This window comes from Aotus nancymaae, unplaced genomic scaffold (assembly GCF_030222135.1).
Source record: "Aotus nancymaae isolate 86718 unplaced genomic scaffold, 86718_ANA_hifiasm-v0.15.2.pri h1tg000079l, whole genome shotgun sequence".
NCBI lineage: Eukaryota > Metazoa > Chordata > Mammalia > Primates > Aotidae > Aotus > Aotus nancymaae.
This window is the reverse complement of record NW_026988494.1, coordinates 20,800,862-20,827,724: the sequence shown is the minus strand read 5'-3', so window position 1 is coordinate 20,827,724 and position 26,863 is coordinate 20,800,862. Positions and strand designations below refer to the sequence as shown.

The window sequence follows — 26,863 nt, the reverse complement described above, 5'->3', positions numbered from 1 at the left end:
TTTTAACAGAAATAATATTTCATTATCTGGATGCATGACAGTTTACTCACTAAGGACAGCTTCTCTGTTTCCAAGTTCTGGCAATAATGAATAAAGTTGCTATAAACATTCACATTCAAGTTTCTGTGTGGGCATGTTTTCAACTTACTTGGGAAAATATCTAGGAGTGTGATTACTGGTATGTGTATGTAAGTGCATATTTAGTTTAGTAATTAGCTGCCAAACTGTTTTCCAAAGTGGTTGTACCATTTTGCATTATCACCAACAATGAACGAGCATTCCTGTGGCTCTACAGCCTCATCAGCATTTGGCATTACCAGTTTTTGAATTCTAGTCATTTATAGGTGTATAGCGGTATCTCACTGTTTTAATTTGCAGTTTCCTAAGGGTATGTCATATTGACCATCTGCTTGCATGTTCATTTGCCATCTATTTATCTATACTCTTTGGTGAGATGTCTGTTCAGGTCTTTTGCTCATTTTCTAATTGAGTTGTTCATTTTCTTACTGTTGAGTTTTAACAGTCCTGTGTATGCTTTATAACAGTCCTTTATCAGATACGTGTTTTACAAATATTTCCGCCTAATCCATGGCTTGTTGTTTCATTCTCTTAACAGTGTTTTCCAGAAGTTTTTAATTTTGATGAAGTCCACCTTATCATTTTTTCCTTTCGTGAGCTGTGCCTTTTGGTATCATATCTAAAAAATAATCACCAAGCCCAAAGCCACCTAGATTTTCTGTTATCTTCTAGAAGTTTTATAGTTTTGCATTTTAAAGATAGGTCTATGATTTGTTTCAATTTTTTGCAAAAGTTGTATGGTCTATATAGAGTTTTTTGCATTTAGATGGCCACTTGTTCCAGTACCATTTTTTGAAAAGACCACTATTTTTCTACTGACTTGTTTTTGTCCCTTTATCAAAAATCACTTAACTATATTTGTGTGGGTCTATTTCTGAGCGCTCTATCCTGTTCCATTTATCTATCTGGCCATCTTTCATCAATACCATGCAATCTTGATTACCGTACTTTTTACAGTAAATCTTTAGACCGGGCAGTATCAGACCTCTGCAGTATGGTGTTGGCTATCTTGTGTCTTTACCTCTCCATACAAACCTTAGAATCAGTTTATTTATAGCTACAAAATAACTTGCTGGGATTTTGAGTATGACTGTGTTGAATCTAGCTATCAAAATTGGGAAGAAATGATATCCTAATGATACTGGGTCTTCCTATCAATGAATACAGAGTATCTCTCCATTATTTAGATATTCTTTGATTTTTTTCAAGTTTTCCATGTGTACATCTTGTATGTAATTTGGTAGACTGAAGCCAAAGTATTCCATTTTTTTCTGCTAATAACAATGTTTATTATCTCAAATTTCAAATTCCAATTGCTCATTGCTGGTACACAGGAAAGAAACTTTTTTTTTTTTTTTTTAAGCAATAGACTTTTGTATAAATGTGTATCCTGCGACCTTGCAATTCTCACTTACTAGTTCTAGCAGAGTTTTTTTTTGTTGGTTTATTGGGATTTTCTACATAGACAATCATGCTATCTGCAAATACAGATGGTTTTCTTTTCTCCTTCCCAATTTGCAAGGCTTTCATTTCCTTTTCTTACTGGATTAACTAGGACTTCCAGCATGAAGTTGACTAAGAGTGGTGATCAAGAGCATCTTTAAAACATCCCGTAGTTTTTCACAATTAAGTACAACACTAGCTGTAGGTTTTTTGCAGATTTTAAAAGTCATATCGATGAAGTTAATTTTTGTATATTGTGTGAAGCAGAGCTTCAGTGCCATTCTTGTGTATGTGGATATCCAGTAGTCCCAGTACCATTTCTTGAAAACATTTTTTCCCCCACTGAATGGCAAACTTGTTGAAAATCAGTTAACCAACTTTAGGCACATGGGTTTATTTTTGGACTCTCATTTTTACTTCACTGATCTGAGACTTAGCTCAATGCTACTACCACACTGTCTTGTTTATCTCTGTGGCAAGTTCTGAAATCAGAAACTGTAAGTCTTTCTACTTTGTTCTTACTAAGATGGTTGTGACTATTCTGTTTTTGCATTTCCATATACATTTGAACATCTGCTATCCACTCTTGCAAAAAATGTTACTTTTGCAATGGATCTTATTGCATTTGTATACTCACATTTGGAGAGCTAAACCAAAGTACTCCACTGTTTTCTGCTTACAAATGTTGATTATTTATTTTTGAAATGGAGTCTCACTGTGTTGCCCAGGATGGAATGCAGTGACACGATCTCAGTTCACTGCAACCTCTGCCTCCCAAGTTCAAGAGATTCTCTTGTCTCAGCTTCCCTAGTAGCTGGGATTACAGGCACACACCACCATGCCCAGTTGTTTTTTGCGTTTTCAGTAGAGATGGCGTTTCACCACATAGGCCAGGCTGGTTTCAAATTCCTGACCCTCAGGTGATCTGCCCACCTCAGCCCCCTAAAGTGCTGGAATTACAGGTGTGAACCACCACACCCAGCCATAAATGTTTTTAATTTCAAATTTCAATTGTTCATTGCTGGCACATAGGAAAGGAACTGACTTTTGTGTAATAACTGCATCCTGCAACCTTGCAATTCTTGCTTACTAGTTCTAGCAGGTTTTGTTGTTGATGTTGGTTCCTTGGGATTTTTTTACACAATCATGCAAACTGCAAACAAAGATAGTTTTCTTTTCTCCTTCCCAATACTGCATCTTAACAATATTGTCTTCCATTCCATAAACATGAGATGTCTTTCCCTTTATTTAGATCTTCAATTTCTTTAACAATGCTCTGTCATTTCCAGTATGTCTAGTAACTTCTTAAATTTCTTCCTACATAGCTTAGTTTTTATGCTATATAAATTGTTTTCTATATTCCATTTTTGGATTGATCATTGCTAGTGTACAGAAATACAACTGATTATATATTGATCTTGTATCCTCAACCTTGCTGCCCTCATTTATTAGCTCTAATTGGAGGGGGGTGTGTACTGTTTAGAATTTTTTATATATAAGCTCCTTTCATCTACAAACAAACAGAGTTGTACTTCTTTTCCAGTCTGGATCCTTCTGCAGTTTTCTTGATGGTTTTGTTTGGTTTGAGTATCAGGGTAATACTGACCACCCCTCATAGTACAAGCAGGGAAGTGTTCCTCCTATTCTGGGGGAAGTCTGTAAAAACAGAGCAAAACAAAACCGGCTTCTTATTTAAATGTATGGTCTAATTCTGAAATTTTAGTATTTTGTGTCTTTCCACAGATCTGTCCATTTAGGGTATCTAATTTGTTGGTATATAGCTGTTCATTCTCTTATAATCCCTTTATTTCTGTAAGGCCAGTAGCAATGTTACCTCTTTCATTCCTGATCTGTTATCAGATTCTTCTATTTTTTAAGTGGTCTAAGCTAAAGGTTGTCAATTTTATTCCCTCAAAAAACCAACTTTTGGCTTCATTGATTCTATTGTTTTTCTAGTCTTCATTTATTTATGCTCTAATCTCTACTAGTATTATTTTAGAGACAGGGTCTTACTATGTTACCCAAACTGGTCTTGAACTCCTGGGCTCAAGCAATCTCCCGACTCGGTCTCCGGAGTGCCCGTAACTACGGGCGTGAGCCGCTGTGCTGAGCTCCCTAATGGGTATTATCTCCTTCCTTCTCCTCGTTTTGGGTTTAGTTTGTTGTTCTTTTCTAGTTCCTTAAGATCAGAGCCAGTTTGTTTTGAGATGTTTCTTATTTTAAAATATAGTTGTTTATAGCTGTGAATTTTCCTCTAAGCACTGCTTTACCTACATCCATAAATTTTGATATATTGTGTTTTTGTTTTCATTCATCTCCCAAGTATTTCCTAATTTCCCTTTTAATTTCTTCTTTGAGCCACTGGTTATTTTGGAGTCAGTCTTGTTTAATTTCCATGTATTTGTGAATTTCCCAAATTTCCTTTATTCATTTCAAATTTCATTCTATTGTGGGTTGAGAATATGTTTTGTAAGATTAAAGTCATTTTAAAATTTATTGAGCCTTGTTTTATAGCCTATCATGGAGAAGGGTGCCACATACATAAAAAGAATGTGTATTTGGTTGCTGGGTGGAGTGTCCTATAGACATCTATTAGGTACTGTTGGATCACAGAGTTGTGCAAACCTTCCATTTCCTTGTTGATCTTCTAATTGTTATATCTAAGACTGAAAATAAAGTTTTGAAGACTCAGATTATTGCTGAATTGCCTATTTCTCCCTTTAATTATGTCAGTTTTTGTTTACTGTATTTTTGGGTCTCTACTGTTAGGTGCACATATAATTGTTATCTCTTTTCATGGATGGACCCCTTTGCTATTACAAAATGTCATTCCTTGTCTCTACTAACAAGTGTTATCTAAAAGTCTGTTTTGTCTGAGGCCAGGCATGGTGGCTGATGCCTGTAATCCCAACACTTTGGGAGGCCGAGGCAGGGGGATCACTTGAGGTCAGGAATTCGAGACTAGCCTGGCCATCATGGTGAAACTCCATCTCTACTAAAAATACAAAAACAAATTAGCTGGGTGTGGTGGTGTGCACCTATATCCAGGCCACTCGGGAGGCTGCGGCAGGAGAATGGCTTGAACCCAGGAGGCGGAGGTTGTTGTGAGCTGAGATCGCACCACTGCACTCCAGCCTGGGAAACAAGATCAAAACTCTGTCTCCAAAAAAAAAAATTTTTTTTTATGTTAGCAGGCATGGTGGTGCGTGCCTGTAGTCCTACCTACTCAGGAGGCTGAGGTGGGAGAATCACCTGAGTGCAGGGAGGTCACCACTGCAGTGAACCATGATCAGGCTACTGCACTCCACCCGGGGGGACAGAGCAAGGCCCTGTCTCAAAAACATAAATAAAATAAAACTTACAATAATCTCATTTACTTGGTTAACACAAAGTTATTCTGGTAATATATAAACACTTTGCTCTCATGTGGCTCCATTCCCTCCCATCTCCTTTGTGTCTTTATTGTTATACAAATTACATCTTTACACACTGCATGCACATCCAGCTACATTTACAATTATTACTTTATTTACTTGTCTCATCATCAGAGAGAAGAAAAATTACTAGCAGAAATACATTGTGGCTGTCTTTTATATTTATCTATGTAGTTATTTATTCAGTGATACTTATTTCTTCATGGGAATCCAAGTTACCATCTAGGTGTCACTTCATTTCAGTGTAAAGGACTCTGTTTAGTATTTCTTGTAGGACAGGTCTACCAGTGACAAATTCTCCTGGCTTTTGTTTATTTGGGAGTATCTTAATTCCTTTTTTTAAAAAAGATATATTCATATATGATAAAATTTATTATTTTGAAGGGTACAATTCAGTAGTTTTTAGTGTATTCCCAACAAAGTCATGTACCTGTCAAAATTATCAAATTTTGTAATTTCTTTTTTTTTTTTTTTTTTTGAGATGGAGTCTGGCTCTGTCACCCAGGCTAGAGTACAGTGATGCAACCTTAGCTCCCTCAACCTCCACCTCCTGGGTTAAAGCAATTCTCCTGCCTCAGCTTCCCAAGTAGCTGGGGCTACAGGAGCCTGCCATCATGCCCAGCTAATTTTTATATTTTTAGTAGAGACAGGGTTTCACTACAGGTGTGAGCCACTGCACCTGGCCGCAAATTTTGTATTTTCATCACCTTAAAAAGAAGCCTCCCAAAGTGCTGGGATTATAGGTGTATAACCAGGGCGAGCCTCAATGGTTCACACCTGTAATCCCAGCACTTTGGGAGGCCAAGGTAGGTGGATCACCTGAGGTCAGGTGTTTGAGACCAGTCTGGCTAACATGATGAAACCCTGTCTGTATTAAAAATACAAAAAATTAGCTGGGCATGGTGGCAGGCGCCTGTAATCCCAATTACTTGGGAGTCTGAGGCATGAGAATCACTTGAACCTTTGAGGCGGAAGTTTCAGTGAGCTGAAATCATGCCACTGCACTGCAGCCTGGGCTACAAGTAAAACTGTCTCAAAAAAAAAAAAAAAAAAGAACCTTGTACCCATTAGTAGTTCCTCCTCATTCTTGCCCTTCCTTCTCATTGTCTGGAAACCACTAATCATCTCATCTGTTCCTATGAATCTGAGCTATGATTCATATGCTGTAATTCACTGAATTAAAGTATATAACTCAATGTTATTTTATATTCACATATATGTGTAACAACCACCACAGTCAATTTTATAACATTTTCATCACCTCACAAAGAAACCGCGCCTCTCTTTTTTTTTTTTTCTGAGACAGAGTCTCGCTCTGTTGCCCAGGATGGAGTGCAGTGGCATGATCTCAGCTCACTCACTGCAACCTCCGCCTCCTGGGTTCAAGTGATTCTCCTGCCTCAGCCACCTGAGTAGCTGGGATTACAGGTGCCTGCCACCACACCCAGCTAATTTTTGCATTTTTAGTAGAGACAGGTTTTCACCATGTTGGTTAGGCTGGTCTCAAACTTCTGACCTCGTGATCCATGTGCATGGGACTCTCAAAGTGCTGGGATTACAGGCGTAAGCCACCACGCCCCGCCTCTTTTTGAGATAGAGTTTCGCTCTTGTTGCCAAGGCTGGAGTGCAATGGCGTGACCTCCACTCACTGCAACCTCTGCCTCCCAGGTTCAAGCGATTCTCCTGCCTCAGCCTCCTGAGTAGCTGGGAGTCACACATCACTACACCTGGCTAATTTTGTATTTTTAGTAAAGACGGGCTTTCTCCCTGTTGGTCAGGCTGGTCTTGAACTCTTGACCTCAGGTGATCCGCCCGTCCCAGCCTCCCAAAGTGCTGGGATCACAGGTGTGAGCCACCATGCCCAGGAGAAACCTCATCCTTTTTAGTACTAATCAGCACCCTATCCATACTCCAGTTCCCTCCTTGACCCCAGCCTCAGTCAACCACTAATCTTCCTGTTTCTATAGATGTTTGTGTTTGAACTTTTTTTTTTTTGAGATGGAGTTTTGTTGTTGTTGCCCAGGCTTGAGTGCAATGGCACAATCTCAGCTCACCGCAACCTCCGCCTCCTGGCTTCAAGTGATTCTCATGACTCAGCCTCCTGAGTAGGTGGGATTACATGCATGAGCCACCATGCCTGGCTAATTTTGTAGTTTTAGTAGAGATGGGGTTTCTCCATGTTGGTCAGGCTGGCCTTGAACTCCTGACCTCAGGTGATCCACCTGCCTTGCCCTCCCAAAGTACTGGGATTACAGGCATGAGCCACCGCTCCCAGCATGTGTGCTCTTTTTTAAAAAATGAGTGCTGGCCAGACGTGGTGGCTCATGCCTGTAATCCCAGCACTTTGGAATCTGAGGCAGGCGGATCATGAGGTCAGGAGTTCGAGACCAGCCTGGCCAATATGGTGAAACCCTATCTCTACTAAAAATACAAAAATTAGCTGGGCATGGTGGGGAGCACCTGTAATCCCAGCTACTCAGGAGTCTAAGGCAGGAGAATCACTTAAACCAGGAGACGGAGATTAAAATGAGCCGAGATTGTGCCACTGCACTCCAGCCTGGGCAACAAAGCATGACTCCGTCTCAAAAAAAAAAAAAAACAAAAAAAAAACCAGAGGGCCAAACATGATATTTACAATATGTTAATAAAGATAATGTGCGGCCTGGATTTTGTTTTCTTTTTAAGAGAAGGTCTCCCCCTGTTGCTCAGGCTAGAGCGCACGGTGCAATCACCACTCACTGCAGCCTTGATCTTCCAGGCTCAAGCAATCATCCTGCCTCAGACTTCCAAGTAGCTGGGACCACAGGTGCACAACACCACACCTGGCTCACTTTTTCTATTTTTTGTAGAGACAGGGTTTCAATATGTTGCCCAGGCTGGTCTTGAACTCCTGGCTCAAGCGATCTGCCCACCTTGGTCTCCCAAAGTGTTGGGATTACAGGCGTGAGCCTGTAATGGAACTGCATGTAATTCCATGTCTGGCTGAAATAACATTTTTCTTACCAGAAGATTTAGGTTTGTTTCTTCTATGTGCCTGGGGTATTAGCATTCTGAGAAGCCTGAGAACACTAGTGCTCTGGATCATCATATCCAGTTGTAGGATTTAAAATAATTCAAAGGTAAGTGGTAGTTTACCGTAAGGGCCTGTGTACCTCTTGTTCACCCTTACTGCTAGGTTACAGCCCTTTAGGGGTAACCAAAATGATGGAGGCTCTCTAGTATCATCCATCCTCAGTGGGTTCTAGATTCTAATCACTGTCTGCCTAGAAAACTGCTGGACTGTCAAAATCACTCCTCAGAAAATACTTCTTGAATGGCAGAATAAAGACCTCCAAAAATCTATGCTAACAAGAAATCAATAAGAACACTGAAAAAATGGTCAAAATGAACCTTTTAGAACTGGGGAAACTAACCACAGGTTTGTAACAATCTAAATAGCATTTATTCAAGAAAATCAGCTGAATCTCGGTAAGAACAGAGACCTCTGTAGTGCTTTATTTGCGCTATGGCTTTCCTCTCCCTCCAGCTCTGCAGTATTGTGACACTATGGTAACTGTGAAAACCACCCAGCAGTCACTGGAGGGGAAAGAGAGATTCAAGGTATGTAAAGACATCTCTGTCCAACCATCAGCTGATCCCTAAACTAAAGAGAGAGACTTCAGTGACTACACACAGTTCACATTACAGAGATTACAGATATAGGCCAGGAAAATCACTAAACAGTAACAATAACAATCCCTGAGAGTGTAGTTCAGATCTCAGAGTTGCCATATTATATTATTTTAAATTTCCTGTTTTTTTTGTTGTTGTTTGTTTGTTTGAGACGGAGTTTCACTCTTGTTGCCCAGCCTGGAGTGCAATGGCGTGATCTTGGCTCACTGCAACCTCTGCCTCCTGGGTTCAAGCTACTCTCCTGCCTCAGCGTCCCAAGTAGCTGGGATTACAGGTGCCCGCCACCACACCCGGCTAATTTTTGTATTTTTAGTAGAGATGGGGTTTCACCATGTTGGCCAGGCTGGTCTCGAACTCCTGACCTTAGGTGATCCACCTGCTTCAGCCTCCCAAAGTGCTGGGATTACAAGCATGAGCCACCGCGCCTGGCTTAAATTTTACAGTTTTCAACAAAGAATTATGATGCTTGCCAAGAAACAGAAAAGTGGGACACATCTGCCTGGGGAAAAAAAGTCAACAGAAACTGTCCTGGAGGAAGCCCAGTCATTGGTCCTATAGACACAGTCTTTATATCAACTATTTTAAATACTATTCAGAGAACTAAAGGAAACCATGTCTTAAGACCTTAAGGAAAGTATGAGAATGTGTCTCACCAAATAAAGACTATCAATAAAGACAAGACATTACAAGAAAGAACTAAATAGAAATTCAGGAGTGGGAAAGTATAGTAATTGCAACAAAAAATTCACTAGAGGTGTTTAACAGCAGATTTAAGCAAGGAGAGAAATAATCAGCAAACTAGAAGTGATGTCACAGTTCAGATTATATCCAGTATGAGAAAGAAAAAGAAAAAAGAAAGAAAATGAAGACAGTTGCTGAAACCTGGGAGACACCACCAAGCACACCACATCATCATACAAATATTTGCTATCTCAAAAGAACAAGAGTAAGGGCCAAAAAGAATATCTGAAGAAATATTTAACAGAAAGTCCCCAAATTTGAGGAAAAACATTAACTGACACATCCCAAAGCCCAAGGAACACCAGGCAGGATAAACTCAAAGCTGACCTGCAACATCAGCTATCCCCTGAGTCTCCAACCTATTGGTTCATCCTGCAGATTTTGAACTTGCCAGCCTCCATAACCGTGTGAGGCAATTTGTTAAAATAATCTATATACATGCTCACACCCTATCAGTTCAGTTTCTCTGGGGAATGCTAATACAGAATTAGCACCAAGAAAGTGGGAGAGAATAGAACTATACAGAAACAAAGTTTTTATATATTGTTGCTATAGTCTGAATGTGTGTCCCTGCTAAATCTCATACTGAGATGTGATTCCCAATATCGGAGGTGGAGCATGGTGGGAGGTGTTTGGATCATAGGGGCAGACCCCTCAGAAATGGCTTGGGCCATTCCCTGGTGATAAGTGAGTTCTTGCTCTGAGTTCACACAAGATTTGGTCATTTAAAATATGTATCACCTCCTCTTCTCTCTCTCTCACTTCCTCCTGCTTTCAATATGCAATGTGCCTGCTTCTGCTTCACCTTCCACCATGACTGTAAGTTTCCTGAGGCCTCCCTCGCAGTTGAGTGGATGCCAGCATTATGCTTCCTGTAAAGCCTGCAGAACCATGAGCCAATTAGACCTCTTTTCTTTATAATTAACCAGTCTCAGATATCTCTTTATAGCAATGCAAGAATGGCATGACACAACTATTAAAATTAATTTGGCATTAATCTGAACAAGACTGTTTTAAGTTTATATGCAGAAAAATCATTCAGTAAAATCCAACATACTTTCATCATAAAAAATACTCAGCAAATTAGGAGCAGAAGGAAACTTTCTTACAAGGAAATTTATTAAAAACTCACAGCTAACATCATACACAATGGTGAAAGACTGAAACCTTTGCCTCTACTATCAGGAAAAATACAAAGACGCCCGATTTTAGCACTGCTATTCAATACCATAATAGAAATCATAGCCATAACAAGTAAGAAAAGAAAATAAACTAAGCAAATTAAGAAAGAAAAGGAAATAAAAAGAATTCAAATTGAAAAGAAGACTCCACCTCCATATACAAATGACATTATTCTATATCTAGAAAATCCCAAAGAATAATAAAAAAAAAAACTACTAGAGCTCATAACCACATTCAGCAAGGTTACAGGTACATGATCAACACACAAAAACAGTTGTGTTTCTATACACCAGCAATGAACAATCCAAAAATGAAATTAAAATGATTCCATTTACAATAGCATCCAAAAGAACAAAATATATAGGAATAAACTTAACCAAAGAGGTAAAGGACTTATACATGGAAACTATAAAACACTGCTAAAAGGAATTAAAGAAGATCTAAATAAATAGAAAGACATCCTGTGTCCATATGCTCAAAGACAGTATTATTAAGATGATAATACTCTTCAAAGTAATCTAGAAATCCAATACAATCCCTATGAAAGTTTCAATGGCCTTTTTTTTTTTTTTTTTGCAGAAATAAAAAAGCCTTCTCTCAAATTCATATACAATTCCAAGGGGGCACTGAATGGCCAAAACAATACTAAAAGAAGAAAAATAAAGTTGGAAGACTCACACTCTCAAATTTCAAAACTTATTATAAAGCAACAATAATCAAAACAGTGTGGTACTGGCATAAAATAAGACACACACACCAATGGAATAGAATTAAGAGTCCAGAAATAAACCCAAACATCTATGACCAACTGCTTTTCGAATAGGGTGCCAAGACTTCTCAGTGGGGAAAAGAACTGTCTCTCAACAAATGGTGCTATGACAAGTAGATATCCAGATGCAAAAGAATAAAACTGGACCCCACCTCACTTTGCATAACTCAAATCAGTGACTTATAGGTAAGAGTTTAAAAGTGTAAAAGTCTTAGAAAAAAATATACGGGACAAGGCTTCATGATCTTGGATTTGGCAATGAATTCGTTGACTGAACACTAAAAGCATAAGGAACAAAAGATACAAGAGAAAAACTGCATGTTATCGAAATTTAAAATTTTCATGCAGCAGAGACCATTATTAAGCAAGTGAAAACATACAGAATGGGGGGAGATATCTGTAATCATACATCAGATAAAGTGTATAGTTTCCAGAATATTTTTAAAACTCCTATAACTCAACAACAAAAAGACAACCCAATTTTTAAATGGGCAAAGGCTCTGAATGACACAATACACAAACAAGCAACAAGCACAAGAAGGGTGTTCAACATCACTGGTCATTAAGAAATGCAAGTCAGAACCACCGTGAGATACTTCACAACAGTGATGATTAAAAAAACAAAACAAAACAGAAAAGGTCAGGCATGGTGCCTCACGCCTCATGCCTGTAATCCCAGCACTTTGGAAGGCCGAGGTGGGTAGATCACCTGAGGTCAGGAGTTTGAGACCAGCCTGGCCAACATGGTGAAACCCCATCTCTACTAAAAAAATACAAAAATTAGCTGGGTATGGTGATGTGCACATGTAATCTCAGCTGCTTGGGATGCTGAGACAGGAGAATCACTTGAACCCAGAAGGCAAAGGTTGCAGTGAGCAGAGATCGTGCCACTGCAGGTGACAGAGCAAGACTCTATCTCAAAAAAAAAAAAAAAAAAAAAAAAGAGAAAGTTAAAAAACCAGAAAATAGACATTGTTGGCAATGGTTTGGAGACACTGAAAACCTCTACATTGCTGGTAGCAATATAAAATGATGATTGACCACTGTGCAAAACAGCTTGGTGGTTCATCTAGAAGTTAAACACAGAACTACCACATGACCCAGCAATTTCACTCCTAGGTATATATCCAAAAAGAACTGAAAATGGAAACTTAAACAAATACTTGTTCAGGAATGTTTATAGCAGCATTATTCACAATAGTAAAAATGTGGGAATAGCCCAAATGTTTATCAATAGGTGAACAAATTGTGGAATAAATACAATGGAATATTATACAGACATGAAAAGGAAAAAAAGTGTTAATATATGCTACAATATAGATGAACCTTGAAAACATGCTCAGTGAAGTAAGCTAAACACAAAAGATCACACATTTTAAAATTACAATATAGGTAAAATAGGCAAACCAATAGAGACAGAAAGCAAATCAGATGTTACCAGAAATGAGGAGGAGGTGTGAATAAGGAATGATTATTTAATGGGCATGGGGCGTTTTCATGGGGTGATGAAAATGTTTTTAAACTACAGATCTTCTTACCTCAGCCTCCCAAGTACCTGGGACTACAGGCATGCACCACCACGCCTAGCTGAATTTTCTATGTTTTTGTAGAGATGGGGGTTTCACCATGTTGCCCAGGCTGGTCTCAAACTCCTGGGCTCAAGCAATCCACCTGCTTCAGGCTCCCAGAGTGCTGGGATTACAGGCATGAGCCACTGCAACTCACCTATTTCACCTCAATTTTTTTTTTTTTTAAGCAAGCAAGCAAGCAGGACATGTTGATGTCCAATAGTAAAACCTTCCAGGATGGGAAGACAAGTGAAACCCTGGGAGTGGATACCCTAGCATGCTTGCTTGAGGTGGTCCATCTGGCTCCATGGAGTGAGTAGACTCCGGAGAGCTGCAGCAGTGCAGAGATAGGCTGAATCTATTTCACATGTTCCTCTTGAACCCTGTTAAGCACTCTCAACAAGAACTGTTCTGTCTGTGAACAAGAGAGTGCAGATGGCTATGGGGCAGATTCCGTAGCAGGAAGGCTCTGCACTTGGCTGGCAAGTTGGACTTACTCTGGTAGCCCCAGGAAGCTGTGACAGTGCCTGACGTGAGCAGACACTTACTATAGACTGGGTTTTGCATACTTGCTGGTAGATGCAAATGCCCAAAATACTATGAAAGGACTAAAACAAGGCTGGACGCAGTGACTCACACCTGTAATCCCAGCACTTTGGGAGATGTGCAGATCACTTGAGGCCGTGAGTGGAGATCACGTCACTGCACTCCAGCCTGGGCAACAGAATGAGACTCTGTCTCAAAAAAAAAAAAAAAAAAACTACTAAATCAAAAGATAATGAATCAATTTGGACCATAGAGTCACATTTCTTCAAACCAAAGAACACACTTTCATCCTCACAGTAATGATTTGGTAGAGAATTAGAATGGCCGATTGAAATATCTGTTGTCCAAAGTGGAAGAAGGAAAAACCCGAAGGGCGGGCTTACATGCTTTCATGAGTATGTGCTCACACTCAACAGGGCCAGGGCTTAGGAAATGTCTCCACTAGGTAGATTTCTCCCATTTTTCTGTCAACTCAAGGGTAGGGAAGAGGAGTGGGCAGGATGCTGGTGTCACTTTATAATTCTTCCCTGGGGGCAGGATGTGGTACAACTATACTTTTTTCTTTCTTCCCCACATAACCTCAACAGTCTTTTTTTCCTACCTGATGTAGTACTCCTGGGACCAGGGCTACACTGCAGATGCCAAAAGCTGCAATGATCTCTGTATTAGTCAGCTAGGACTGCCATAGAAACAAGCCGTCTTGCCAGGCAGGGTGACTCACGCCTGTACTCTCAGCACTTTGGGAGGCCGAGGCAGGCGGATCACCTGAGGTCGGGAGCTCAAGACCAGTCTGACCAACATGGAGAAACCCCATCTCTACTAAAAATACAAAATTAGCTGGGCGTGGTGGAAGGTGCCTGTAATCCCAGCTACTCAGGAGGCTGAGGCAGGAGAATTGCTTGAACCCGGGAGGCGGAGGTTGCAGTGAGCCGAGATCATGCCATTGTACTCCAGCCTGAGCAACAAGAGCAAAACTCCATCTCAAAACAAAACAAAACAAACAAAAAAAGGAAACAAGCTGGCTAAAGCTACAGAAACTTATTGTCTCATGCTTCTGGAGGCTAGATGTTCAAAACCAAGGTGTTTACAGTCCTTCTGAGGGCTGTAAGGAAAAGAATCTGTTCATGTCTCTCTCCTAGCTTCTGGGAGTCTCGGGTGTTTCTTGGGTTACAGATGTACAGATGGTGTTCTTGTGTCTTCAGATTATCTTCTCTCTATGTATGTCTGTCTCTGTGTCCAAATTTCTTCTCTTCATAAAAACATAGTCATATTGGAGCAGGGCCCATTCTAATGACCTCATTTTAATTTAATCATATGTGAAGACTTTATTTTCAAATAAGGTTACATTCACAGGTACTGGGGATTAGGACTTCATCTTCTTGGGAACACAATTAAACCCATAACAAGCTCTAAGCAAGAAACTAACTACACTTTTAGACCTTCATGTTAGAGTGCCTAATGGCCTGATGGGGGTGGATTGTACCTTCATTTTATCTGGCAAAACTGGAGTTCACAGGGAATGCAGCTACACTGGCTAGTAGTAGAGAGAGCGCACTAGTTCTGTACCTGTGTTACACTCCCCTATAGGAACGAGAGGGGACTGAGTGGGAGACGTTTGCTAGGCTAGTATTGCTGCCAGCAGTCTAGATCAGCACAGTGGCCAAACTTAAAGTCCCTTCCAAAAGTGGATAGATAGGGATATAAATGTAAAGAAGGAAGAATGACGTTTGAGGATTAGGGGAAAGAACAAATGATTACGAAGTGAGCAAAATCCAATATTCCCTTTTTTTTTTTTTTTTTTTGTTGCCCAGACTAGAGTACAGTGGTGCGATATCGCACTGCAACCTCCACCTCCTGGGTTCAAGTGACTCTCCTGCCTCAGCCTCCTGAGTAGCTGGGACTACAGGTACCTGCCACCTGCCCAGCTAATTTTTATATCTTTAGTAGAGATGGGGTTTCACCATATTGGTCAGGCTGGTCTCGTACTCCTGACCTCAAGCCATCTACCCACCTCGGCCTCCCAAAGTGCTGGGATTACAGGCATGAGCCAATGAGCCCAGCCCAAACTCCAACATTCTATTGGTGCCTTGGGAGAGGCTTAGAGCAAGTTGTGATACCGTCTGTTAGCTCAACTAAACAGGATACCAAGAGGGGTAAAGCCATGTTGCTGAGAAAACTCCTGCTTTTGAAACCTGACGATGTTCAATGGAAGCTAAGTGGCACATATCTGGGAGATACCTAAGTGGCACATATCTGGGAGACACTTTAGTCATGCAGTATAATGATAAGCTGGACTAATTATTTATGACTGCATAGGACTCTAGTAACATGACAGTATCTTTTGACTCTTACATTTTAGGTTATATATAGTATCATACTGTGAGATTAAATAACACTAATGTTGTTGGGAAATTTCAATTAACTCATTGTAAACAAGTCTTATGATGATGCTGATATTGATAATCAATTTTATTGGGAAATTGGTTAAAGACACTCCAGGATGTAATACCGATAAAAAATGACTGGCCTGGGGAAGGTGTCTGACTCTGGAGATATGAGAGTAATCACAACCTGAGATGCTTCTAAGAAAACAGTATTTGGCCAGGCACAGTGGCTAATATCTGTAATCCCAGCATTTTGGGAGGCCAAGGCTGGTGGATCACTTAAGGTCAGGAGTTCGAGACAAGCCTGGCCAACACGGTGAAACCTTTTCTCTACTAAAAATACAAAACTGAGCTGGGTGTGGTGGTGTGTTCCTGTACAGGACAGGACAGGACAGGACAGGAAAGGGTATTCAGCTGGACACAGGTGCTCACACCTGTAATCCCAGCACTCTGGGAGGCTGAGGTGGGTGGATGGCTTGAGGCCAGGAATTGGACATTACCTGAGTTTGAGACCAGCCTGAGCAACATGGCAATACTCTGTCTCTACAAAAAATACAAAAATTAGCTGGGTGTGGAGGTATGCGCCTGCAGTCCCAGCTACTTGGGAGGTTAAGGTGGGAGGATCCCTCAAGCCCAGGAGGTTGAGGCTGCAGTGACCCAAGACTGCGACTCTGCACTCCAGCCTAGGCAACAGAGCAACCCTGTCTCAAAAAAAGGGGGTGCAAGATGGCTGATGATTAGCAGCTCGGGCACGTACCTCCCAGTGAAAGCTCAAAGAACGAGAGGACGCCACACTTTCAGACGAATATTTGTTGCTCACGGACCAGGAGATTCCCAGTGGAGGAGCCCCACGGGTCGCCAGGGCGACTCTTGTGGCCGGCGTGGTGGTTTTGCTGGTGCCTTAGCACGCCAGTTCTTGGTGCAGAGTCCGGAGATTCCCGGGCAGAAAAGCACCATCAATCTTAACACCACTGTTTTGGCCGGCTCAGTGGATTGCTCAGATCTCGGCGCAGGGAATCAACAAGTTGGACGTCAGAGACCCAGTTAGAAAGCCGGTAATTATAAAGACGACAGACGGACAAATATATAATGAAGGGAAGAAACCAGCGTAAAAAGGTAGAGAATACTCAAAATCAGAATGCCTCTCCCTCTACAGGGGATTGCAATTCCTCATCAGTAACGGAACAAGGCTTAATAGATTACACGTGTGTTCCAATAACAGAAGCAGGTTTCAAAACGTGGGTGATAAGAAACTTCTGTGAATTAAAAGAACTTGTTCTAACCCAATGCAAAGAAACTAAGAACCTTGAAAAAAGGTTTGACGAACTGTTAACGAGAATGGACAATTTAGAGAAGAATATAAGTGAATTGATGGAGCTGAAAAACACAACATGAGAACTTCGCGAAGCATGCACAAGTTTAAACAGTCGAATTGATCAAGCAGAAGGAAGGATATCAGAAGTCGAGGATCAGCTCAGTGAAATGAAACGAGAAGACAAGAATGCAGAAAAAAGGATGAAAAGGAATGAGCAAAGTCTCCAGGAAATATCGGACTATGTGAAAAGACCTAATTTACGTTTGATAGGTGTACCTGAATGTGATGAAGAGAATGAATCCAAGTTGGAAAATACTCTTCAGGATATCATTCAGGAAAATTTTCCCAACCTGGCAAGGCAGGGTAATATTCAACTCCAGGTAATACAGAGAACACCACAAAGATATTCTTCAAGAAGACCAACCCCAAGGCACATAATCGCCAGATTTATTAGGGTTGAAATGAAGGAGAAAATACTAAGGGCAGCCAGAGAGAAAGGTCAGGTTACCCACAAAGGGAAATCTATCAGACTCACAGCAGATCTCTCAGCAGAAACCCTACAAGCCAGAAAAGAGTGGGGACCAATATTTAACATCCTTAAAGAAAAGAACTTTCAACCCAGAATTTCCTATCCAGCCAAACTAAACTTTATGAGCGAAGGAAAAATTAAATCTTTTGCGAACAAACAAGTACTTAGAGAGTTCACCACCACCAGGCCTGCTTTACAAGAGCTTCTGAAAGAAGCACTATACATATAAAGGAACAACCAATATCAGCCTTTCCAAAAATATATCAAAAAGCAAAGAACTTTAACACAATAAAAAATTTACATCAACTAATGAGCAAAACAGCCAGCTAGCATCAAACGCCAGTATTAAACCTATATATATTTTAATTGGATAAAAAGCCAAAACCCATCGGTATGCTGCATCCGGGCCCATCTTACATGCAACAATACACAAAGACTCAGAGAGAAGGAGGAAGATTTACCAATCAAACAGAGAGTAAAAATAAACTAATAAACAAAAAGCAGGAGATGTAATTCTCGCCTCTGATAAAGTAGACTTTAAAGCAACAAAGATCAAAAGAGGCGAGGAATGACATTACATAATGGCAAAAGGATCAATGTAACAAGAAGAGCTAACGATTCTATAGATCAACGAGATAGAAAATTAACAAGGATATTCAGAACTTGAACTCAGACCTGGAACAAGTAAACTTAATAAACATTTATAGAACTCTCCACTTCAAATACACAAAACATACATTACCACCTCACACCTATTCCAAAGGTGACTATATAATTGGAAGTAAATCACTCCTCAGTAATCGCATAGCATTTCATAGGTTTAAATTAAATATTGGTTGGCTGTTTGTTTGTTATCTTCTTCCCTTATTCCTTCCTGACTACATCATTAAGTATAATTATCAGTATAAAAGAGCTTTTCAATACCCATTACTAAATTGCATTCTAGCCTGGGCAAGAAAGCAATACTCCCATTCTCTCTCCCTCTTTCTTTTCCTTCTCCCTCCTCCCCATTCTCTCTCTCTCTTTCTCTTCCTTTTTCCTCCTTCCTATTCTCTCTCTTTCAAAAAAAAAAAAAAAGGGGGGGTGTATTCATCAAGGAAAAGCCTGGTTACAGGAAAAGGAGAAGAGAAAAATAAACTATTCAAGGAAAAGGATAAGAATATTTAGAAACATCATATTATTGAACCTAAGTCCAGAGGACAAGTGAGAGATTTAGAAAGAAGAAAATGGGCTTTGGATTAGCAAGCCCTGAGGCAAAACAGGGCTGAAAATGTATAAGAAGGCAACTATTTGGAAGCGTTGGAACTTCCAGTGGTTACTGTCATTCCTAGGGGAAGATTAATAAAACTGGAGAGTCCAGAGGTAGTCAGAATCTTAGAACTCAAAAGCAAATTTGTTGGGGCTACAGAGGAGTCAAGACAAGCTCTGGGAGAGGCATGATCAAAATACCTTATTTTATTTTATTTGTTTTAGAGGCAGCTTCCGTCAACAGGGCTGGCATGATCATAGCTCACTGGAGCATTGGACTCCTGGGCTTCAGGGATCCTTCCACTTCAGCCTCCTGAAGAACTGGGACTACGGGTGCATACCACCAAACCTGACTTTTTTCAATTTTTTGTAGAGATGGAGTCTTCACTTTGCAAAACAGTTTAAGTACAAATATTCCTTCCACTAGGTGCAGAACTAGGGAAATGGCTAAAGCTGGCTTAGGACTAAGCCGATAATGAGGACCTGAATCAAATGAAACCTTTGGCCAGGCATAGTGGCTCATGCCTGTAATCCCAGCGCTTTAGGAGGCTGAGGTGGGAGGATCACTTGAGCCCAGGAGTTCAAGACCAGCCTGGGCAAAATAGCAAGACCTCATTTCTACTAAAAATTTTTAACAATTAGCCAGGCATGGTGGCGCATACCTGCAGCCCCTGCTACTCTGGAGGGTGAGGCAGAGCAAGACCCTGTCTCAAAAAAAATAGAAAGAACCCTTTTGATTCAGAGAACATTTATACTTGGATGGGCCAGTTTTACTCTAGATTTAACATAAACAGATTCCTGACTGTGAACATCAAACTTGCTCATTTCATTCCACTAAGCATCAGGGTAATTTGCTGCACAGCCATCCATAACCAGTGTTCAAGTAATTTACAACCCAGTGAGATGGATAAATAAGGATACAAATAACAAATATAAGGCAGGATGTGATATTACTGAACAGATTATCAATGAAGGGCCTTGGGAAAGGAACATAAAGTATTCTAGCTTAGGGATGGAGCAGTGAGGGTAGAATGGGAAAGGCTTCATACCTAGGTCTTAGAAGACAGATCAAACTTTTAAGGAAAACAATTACAACAACAACAGCAGAAAGGAAAGACTGGTTGAACTTCATAACTCAGTAGCCTAACATATGGACCTTGCCGGAGATAGGCTTTAAAACACACACACACACACACACACACACACACACACACACACACTCTCTCTAATAACTGAACAGTATTAAACTATTTGCAGGACATTGTAGGAAACATTATTCTATACGGAGACAAGGTGGAGCCCTAGAGACTGACTTCAATCATAAAAAATTATTAAATTTCTTGCTGTTTAACCTCTATGCAAAGGTTAGGGTCTAACCCTGACCTTAAGACATGAAAGGCACTTATCAGTGCTTCCTTTGATGTACTGGCCAAGGCAGAAATCAGTACCTTGCTTGGTCACTGTTCCAGCTCCAGTATCAGCTTAATTACAGCAATCCTCCACAGTTAGCATTCTTTAGAGTTCGAGGGGTGATTTATAAGGAGGCATTCGTCTTGAACCAAAATGAAAAGAGCCAGCACCTAGTAAGTCATAAAAAGCTGAGTACACTCATAAGCTGCTTTAATTGCTGAAATTTACCCCCAACTTCCCTGATAAGGACATGAAGATTATGTCTAGAGGCATCAGGCTGACAACCTGGGAAATAATTATTACTTACTAAACCAAATGAAAGCATTTAGCTCCTTAGCTCTTCGAGCTGATCGGTACAAGCAGAAGCCTGAAAGGAGGAGCTCTGAGCTGCCTGCTCAGTAGAAGCTGCTTAGGAGACTCACCTTTGATTTGAGATCCCTTTCCCGCATCAGACTTCCTGTTCAAGTGTTCACGTAGATAGCCCTCAAAAACTCAGAAACTCGGCTGGGCACAGTGGCTCACGCCTGTAATCCCAGCACTTTGGGAGGCCCAGGCAGGCAGATCACCTGAAGTTAGTAGTTGGAAACCAGCCTGGCCAACATGGTGAAACCCCGTCTGTACTAAAAACACAGATATTAGCTGGGTATGCTGGCATGTGCCTTTAATCCCAGCTAGTTGGGAGGCTGAGGCAGGAGAATCACTTGAACCCGGGAGGCAGAAGTTGCAGTGAGCTAAGATCACGTCCCTGCACTCCAGCCTGGGCGACAAGAGCAAGACTCCGTCTCAAAAAAAAAAAAACAACAAACAAACAAACAAACAAAAAAACCCAGAAACTTGAGAATTTCTGTTCTCCTCACCTCATAAAACTTTTTTAAGGAGCCCACGAGGCACAGCTTCAGGCTGTCCACAATCTCCTGATGCGGCATCTGGAACACCACCCGGGAGTACCATTTTGTGAGGGTGCTAGTGTCGGGGTGAGTAGAGAGACAGAGAGAGGAAGATGAACAAATGCTCGAAGAGGATGGCCTATGGCCTGTGTCAGTAACACAGGTTTCTCTATGATATCAATTCAACAAATACCTAGGAAACGCATTTCTGTTATACGTAAGAACAAGTAGTGATGTGAGGAAAAGATATATTTAAGCCATATGCAAAACATAAAAATGTGTAATTGTGAATATTTGCTACAAAACTGCTCCAATAGAAAAAAGTTAACAACTTAGATATCCACCAAGAGAGGATTAGTTAAATGATACACAGAATTTACTCTGTGTACCAGTTGAGTTGGTTGAGATTTATTTGTAATCATATGGGAAAATGTACAGTTTAAGTACATATTAAGCTGAGGAACAGTATGCCTAGCAATATCCCATTTGTGTGAATATATACGTGTGTGTATATATCAGAGATATATATCATATGTATGTGTTAACATATGCATAAAAGAATCTGAAAGTGTATATATATATCAAACCTTAGGCAGTCGTTAATATGAATAAAAACTGGACCATAAGGAATTCTTACTTTCTAAATTTCTGCAGCTATCTGGAATGAACATGCCTTATTTTTACAATTGGAACAAACAAACAAACAAATAACCCTCATTTCTGGGGGGAAAAAGCCAACAACAAAGCAGCACAGCCCCATCCTTGGAGGAGGCTGCACTGAAGCTGGGAAGCACATTCACACCGATGCCAAGGTTGTTCACTAAGCTGCACAGCCAGGTGTGGTGGCTCATGCCTGTAATCCCAGCACTTTGGGAGACTGAGGCAGGTGGATCACTTGAGCCCAGGAGTTTGAGACCAGCCTGGGCAATATGGTGAAACCCTGAATCTACAAAAAATACAAAAACTAGCTGGGTATGGTGGTGCATGCCTATGGTCTCAGCTACTCGGGAGGCTGAGGTGGGAGGATCACTAAAACCGGGGAGACTGAGGCTGCAGTGAGCTGTGATCACATCACTGCACTCCAGCCTGCGTGACAGAGTAAAACCAGTCTCAAAACTAAAAACGTTGCATAAACAAATTTCACGGCTGGGCACGGGGTCTCATGCCTGTAATCCCAGCACTTTGGGAGGCCACGGTGGGTGGATCACGTGAGGTCAGGAGTTCAAGACCAGCCTGGCCAACATGATTAAACCCTGTCTCTACTAAAAATACAAAAATTAGCCAGGCATGGTGGTGCATACCTGTAATCCCAGCTACTCAGGAGGCTGAGACAGCAGAATCACTTGAACCCAGAAGGCGGAGGCTGCAGTGAGCTGAGATGGCACCACTGCACTAAAGCCTGGGTGACAGAGGGAGACCCCATTTCAAAAAGAAAAAAATTTCACAGGAAGATAAAGGAAGGAGTTTAGAAATCTTTATACTATAATATATCATGCTAAAAAAAATTGCTAGATTTATAAAATTAGGTCCCAAAATGAAGTAATCAGACAAGATGGCACTGTGAGCAGTACTTACAGATTGATGCTTGCCACGAAGCCAACCACGGAGCGCATGCCTCTGCTGGGGTCATGGTAAACATCCATCCCAATCACCATTAACTGTTTCTAGGTTAGAAAACAAAAACAAAGACCAAACCCCAGACCCAAGCAATGTATTGCTCCATTTATAATTACTGCCTGAATTCCAAGGCAACCTCCCCTTAATGTGTATATATGAAAGTAAGTTCTGGGAAAGAAAAAGAAAGACAACAATCACACTGACATTTTTTAAACACAATAAACACAGAGATCTAGACCAGGGATCAGCAATGGACTAAAGGGTAAGTATCTTAGGTTTTGTGAGCCTTATGGTTTCTATAGGAACCAAAAGTTGAGTCCCAAATCTGAAAAGCTACACAACCGGAAACCTTTTGAGCACCGACGTGATACTCAAGGAGTTTCAGATTTTGGAGTGTTTCAGACTGCAGATGTTTCTTCTTTTTTTTTTTTAGACAGTCTCACTCTTGTTGCCAGGCTGGAGGGCAATAGCATGATCTCAGCTCACCATCTGCCTCCCAGGTTAAAGCGATTCTCCTGCCTCAGCCTCCTGAGTAGCTAGGATTACAGGCATGTGCAACCATTCCCAGCTAATTTTGTATTTTTAGTAGAAACAGGGTTTCACCATGTTGGTCAGGCTAGTCTTGAACTCCCGACCTCAGGTAATCTGCCTGCTTCGGCCTCCCAAAGTGCTGTGATTACAGGCGTGAGCTATTGCACCTGGCCCAGAGTGCAGGTTTTTGAATGTGGGATGCAAGCAAATGTCCCCAAGCTCTCAAAAATCTAAAATCCAAAATGCTTCTGGTCCCAGCCATTTCAGAAAAAGCATGCTTGACATTTATTCAATTCTATCTGCTTAACACAAAAGCAGTCATGGACAGTATGAAAAGAGTATGGCTGCATTTCAGTGAAATGTTATGTAAGACACTGAAAATTAACTCCACATAATTTTCATGTGTCATGGAATAATCATCTTAGTATTTTTCGCCATTTAAAAACAAAAAATATTCTTAGCTAATGGGCTGAAGAGATAGTGAGCCATTTAGACTACTGAGTAATTGTTGAGAAGAGGAAGCATAACGAATGAAGAAAAACAGGAAAACAGCTTGGAGGATTCTCTGGAGAGACAAACTGAACAAAAACATAAATTTCAGCATCACTCACCAGAGGAATATCCACTCCCCAGAGCTCACCACCCAATTTACAGTTAATCTGAAGTAAAATTTTCTGGGCCACACTCCGAAGCTTAGTGGGCTGACCAATGGTTCGAACATTGATAATCTACAATGAAGGGAACAAAACGTGTGGGGAGAAGCAGGTCACTATCAACCTTTCAGAAAATCTGAACTCTAATTTAGTAAACACTACATTTGTTTAAGAAACTCAAGTTAGCAGATAACATATTTTGCATTAACAGTTCTAATTCTAGGGTTTCTAGGCATACATGCACATGGGCAAAATACCCCCCCCCACACACACACACACACTCTCTCTCACTCTCTCTCTCTCTCTCTCTCTCTCTCTCACTTTCACGCTCTCTGTCTCTCTCTTAGGCATGCATGCACAAGCACAAAATACCCCACCCCCGCCCCCTACATACACCACAAACCTAAAACAAAACAGAACCAACAAATGAAAACCTTCAAAAGGATCTCATGCAGAGTGGAATGCTTTTTTAACTCCCATAGGAAAAACAGCTTTCCTCTTTCAGAATGAAGCCTTAACTCACTCTCAGAACTTAGTCATATGAAACCACCTGCTGACTCAACCTCGGAACAAGTGAAATTCTTCATTCAGAAGCACGAAGGCAGCTTATGAAGAGCCATGTGCTCTTTTCCAGGTTGCTCTAATCAGGAGAATCTTTCACCAGAAGGCTCTGCACATACTGGCTTCTAACAACTACTTTAGTCTTAGTGAACACACATCTCTCTCTTTTCCAAGCCTCAAGGGAGGTGAGAGGTGCCATTTGTGTCTCCTGCCCCAGCACCCACTCACCTGGGAGGGCACTGGAGACTGCACACAGCACAGCTTCTTGATGGCCCCATAGAGATCATCACGTGTGCCCATGATGATGCAAACAACCATTTGTATCTTCCCCTTGAGGAGATAAAGTATATACAAGTCAGGCTTTGGAACTCTCTATGGATTTTTACTTGACACTAGTTGGCAGTATTCTGAGTATGCAAAGCCAAAGCCACAGGAACTTTAAGGAAGACAGGGAACTGAAATAAAGAGGGTGGACATTCCAACCAGAACAAGGTCCTTGGAGCTGAATTAGCAGTTCTTTGGCTCAGGGCTGCTCTGTATAGATAGGTAATACATTACTATTAATTACTCATTGCTGGCCCTGATTACCAAAAGATTTATCTATTAGGAGACTCAGATGCCTGGAAAAGGAACAGGTTTGAATGCATGCAAGGTTAACATTACTTGCGGCTTCCAATTCTGTATAATTTTTTTTACTATCTCTTTAGTTTACTAAGCAACTTATTGTACTCATACCACAGAACTTTAACCAAGAAAACAAGGAATGCAATACTACAAGAAAGCATTCAAAGTTAAATGGAAACTGGAATGAAGCTATTGCCAAATCCATAAGCAGCCACTCCTAACTCTGGTAAAGAGACAGAATGATGTTGCCAGCAGCCCGGCACATGTCAGTATCATCTACACCTCACTTCTTAAGGGATCCAATATTGAAAAAGGCGGACCTTTCAAAGTCTGAATAAAGAAAAGCAGCATTCAAGTGAAAGAAGGTTGCCAACGCTTTATGCCAGAAACTGCTACAAATGGTAAATTAGTGGTATCCTGCTCCAGATCAAATTGGTGTGATGTTAAGACTGTTCAGAGGACACATTCAGCAATGACACCAAAGCATTTCCAAAGGTATGAGAACAGAGCTGTGCACTGGGAGTCTATGGACTGAACACAGCAAACAGGTGCATTTTTTCAGGCCCTACAATCACTTACAAGTGTATATGTTTGTTTAAATTAACATTTAAACATAGGAAGATACATACATATGCAATCCCAGGTTTCTGGCTTCTATCAACAAACAAGCACATTAAGAATCATTTTGGCAATCCTGAGTTCCTATCTCCAGTAACAAGGGCTACCCTCTTTAGTTCATTACGCTCCCTTCCCGGCCCACTTCACTTATGTATACTCCTTATCGGGCCTCTGGAGACGTATGAGTTTGTGATCCCTCATACAGATGATAATAGAATGCCTTAAAGATGAAGAGACAGAGAGCAAGGCCACTATAAGTTGGTAAATGTTATGAATGAAATTCACATCTATGCCACATGAAAACTATTGGTTGTACCCTCTCAAAAAGGGAACACAAGAAATTGTGAAATGAGGAAGCTGATGTACTGGGCTTGGTTATTCTTTTGAAAGCAGAGCAGAACTTATCTACCATCAGGTCTGAGGGAGGCCATGGTCGAGTATGACAGGCATGGGAGATCAGGATGGAATTGTGAAGAGAATGCACAGGCTGGGCGCAGTGGCTCACACCAGTAATCCCAGCACTTTGGGAGGTGGCAGGACTGATTGAGGCTGGGAGTTTGAGAGCAGCCTGGGCAACACAGGGAGACGCCATCTCTACAAAAAATTTTAAAATTAGCCAGGAGTGGTGCTGCGTGTGTATAGTTCCAACTACTCAGGAGGCTAAGGCAGGAGGATCACTTGGGTACTCAAGTTTGAGGTTACAGTCAGCTATGATCATGCCACTGTACTTTTGCCTGGCAACAGGCAAGATCTTGTGTCTAAAGAGAGAGAAACACACCAAAGAGAGAACACAAATGTGCTGTTGTGAATGATATACCAAGAATGCCGGATCAAAAAGAGAATGCTGCTGGGCATGGTGGCTCATAGCTATAATCTCACTGCTTTGGGAGGTTGAGGTAGCAGGATCACTTGAGGCCAGAAGTTTGAAACCAGCCTGGGCAACCATAGTGAAACCCTGTCTCTAGAAAAAAAATTTTTTGTGAATTAACCAGGTGTAATGGCCCATGTCTGTAGTTCCAGCTACTTGGGAGGCTGAAGCAGGAAGACTGCTTG

The 26,863-nt window shown here is 41.0% G+C and overlaps 1 protein-coding gene across 3 annotated transcripts in view; it reads right to left on the bottom strand.

Annotated features, from left to right (window-relative positions):
* The window catches only part of PIWIL2 (piwi like RNA-mediated gene silencing 2), a 73,557-nt gene that overhangs the window by 11,242 nt on the left and 35,452 nt on the right, over positions 1-26,863 (bottom strand). For all 3 annotated transcript variants that reach the window (XM_064368681.1, XM_064368682.1, XM_012435348.2), the window contains exons 16-19: positions 24,797-24,898; positions 23,966-24,082; positions 22,782-22,870; positions 21,177-21,282 (exon numbers count right to left, since the gene is read on the bottom strand). In XM_064368681.1, coding sequence (XP_064224751.1) covers positions 21,177-21,282; positions 22,782-22,870; positions 23,966-24,082; positions 24,797-24,898 — 414 coding nt within the window. The remainder of the gene's footprint in view (positions 1-21,176; positions 21,283-22,781; positions 22,871-23,965; positions 24,083-24,796; positions 24,899-26,863) is intronic.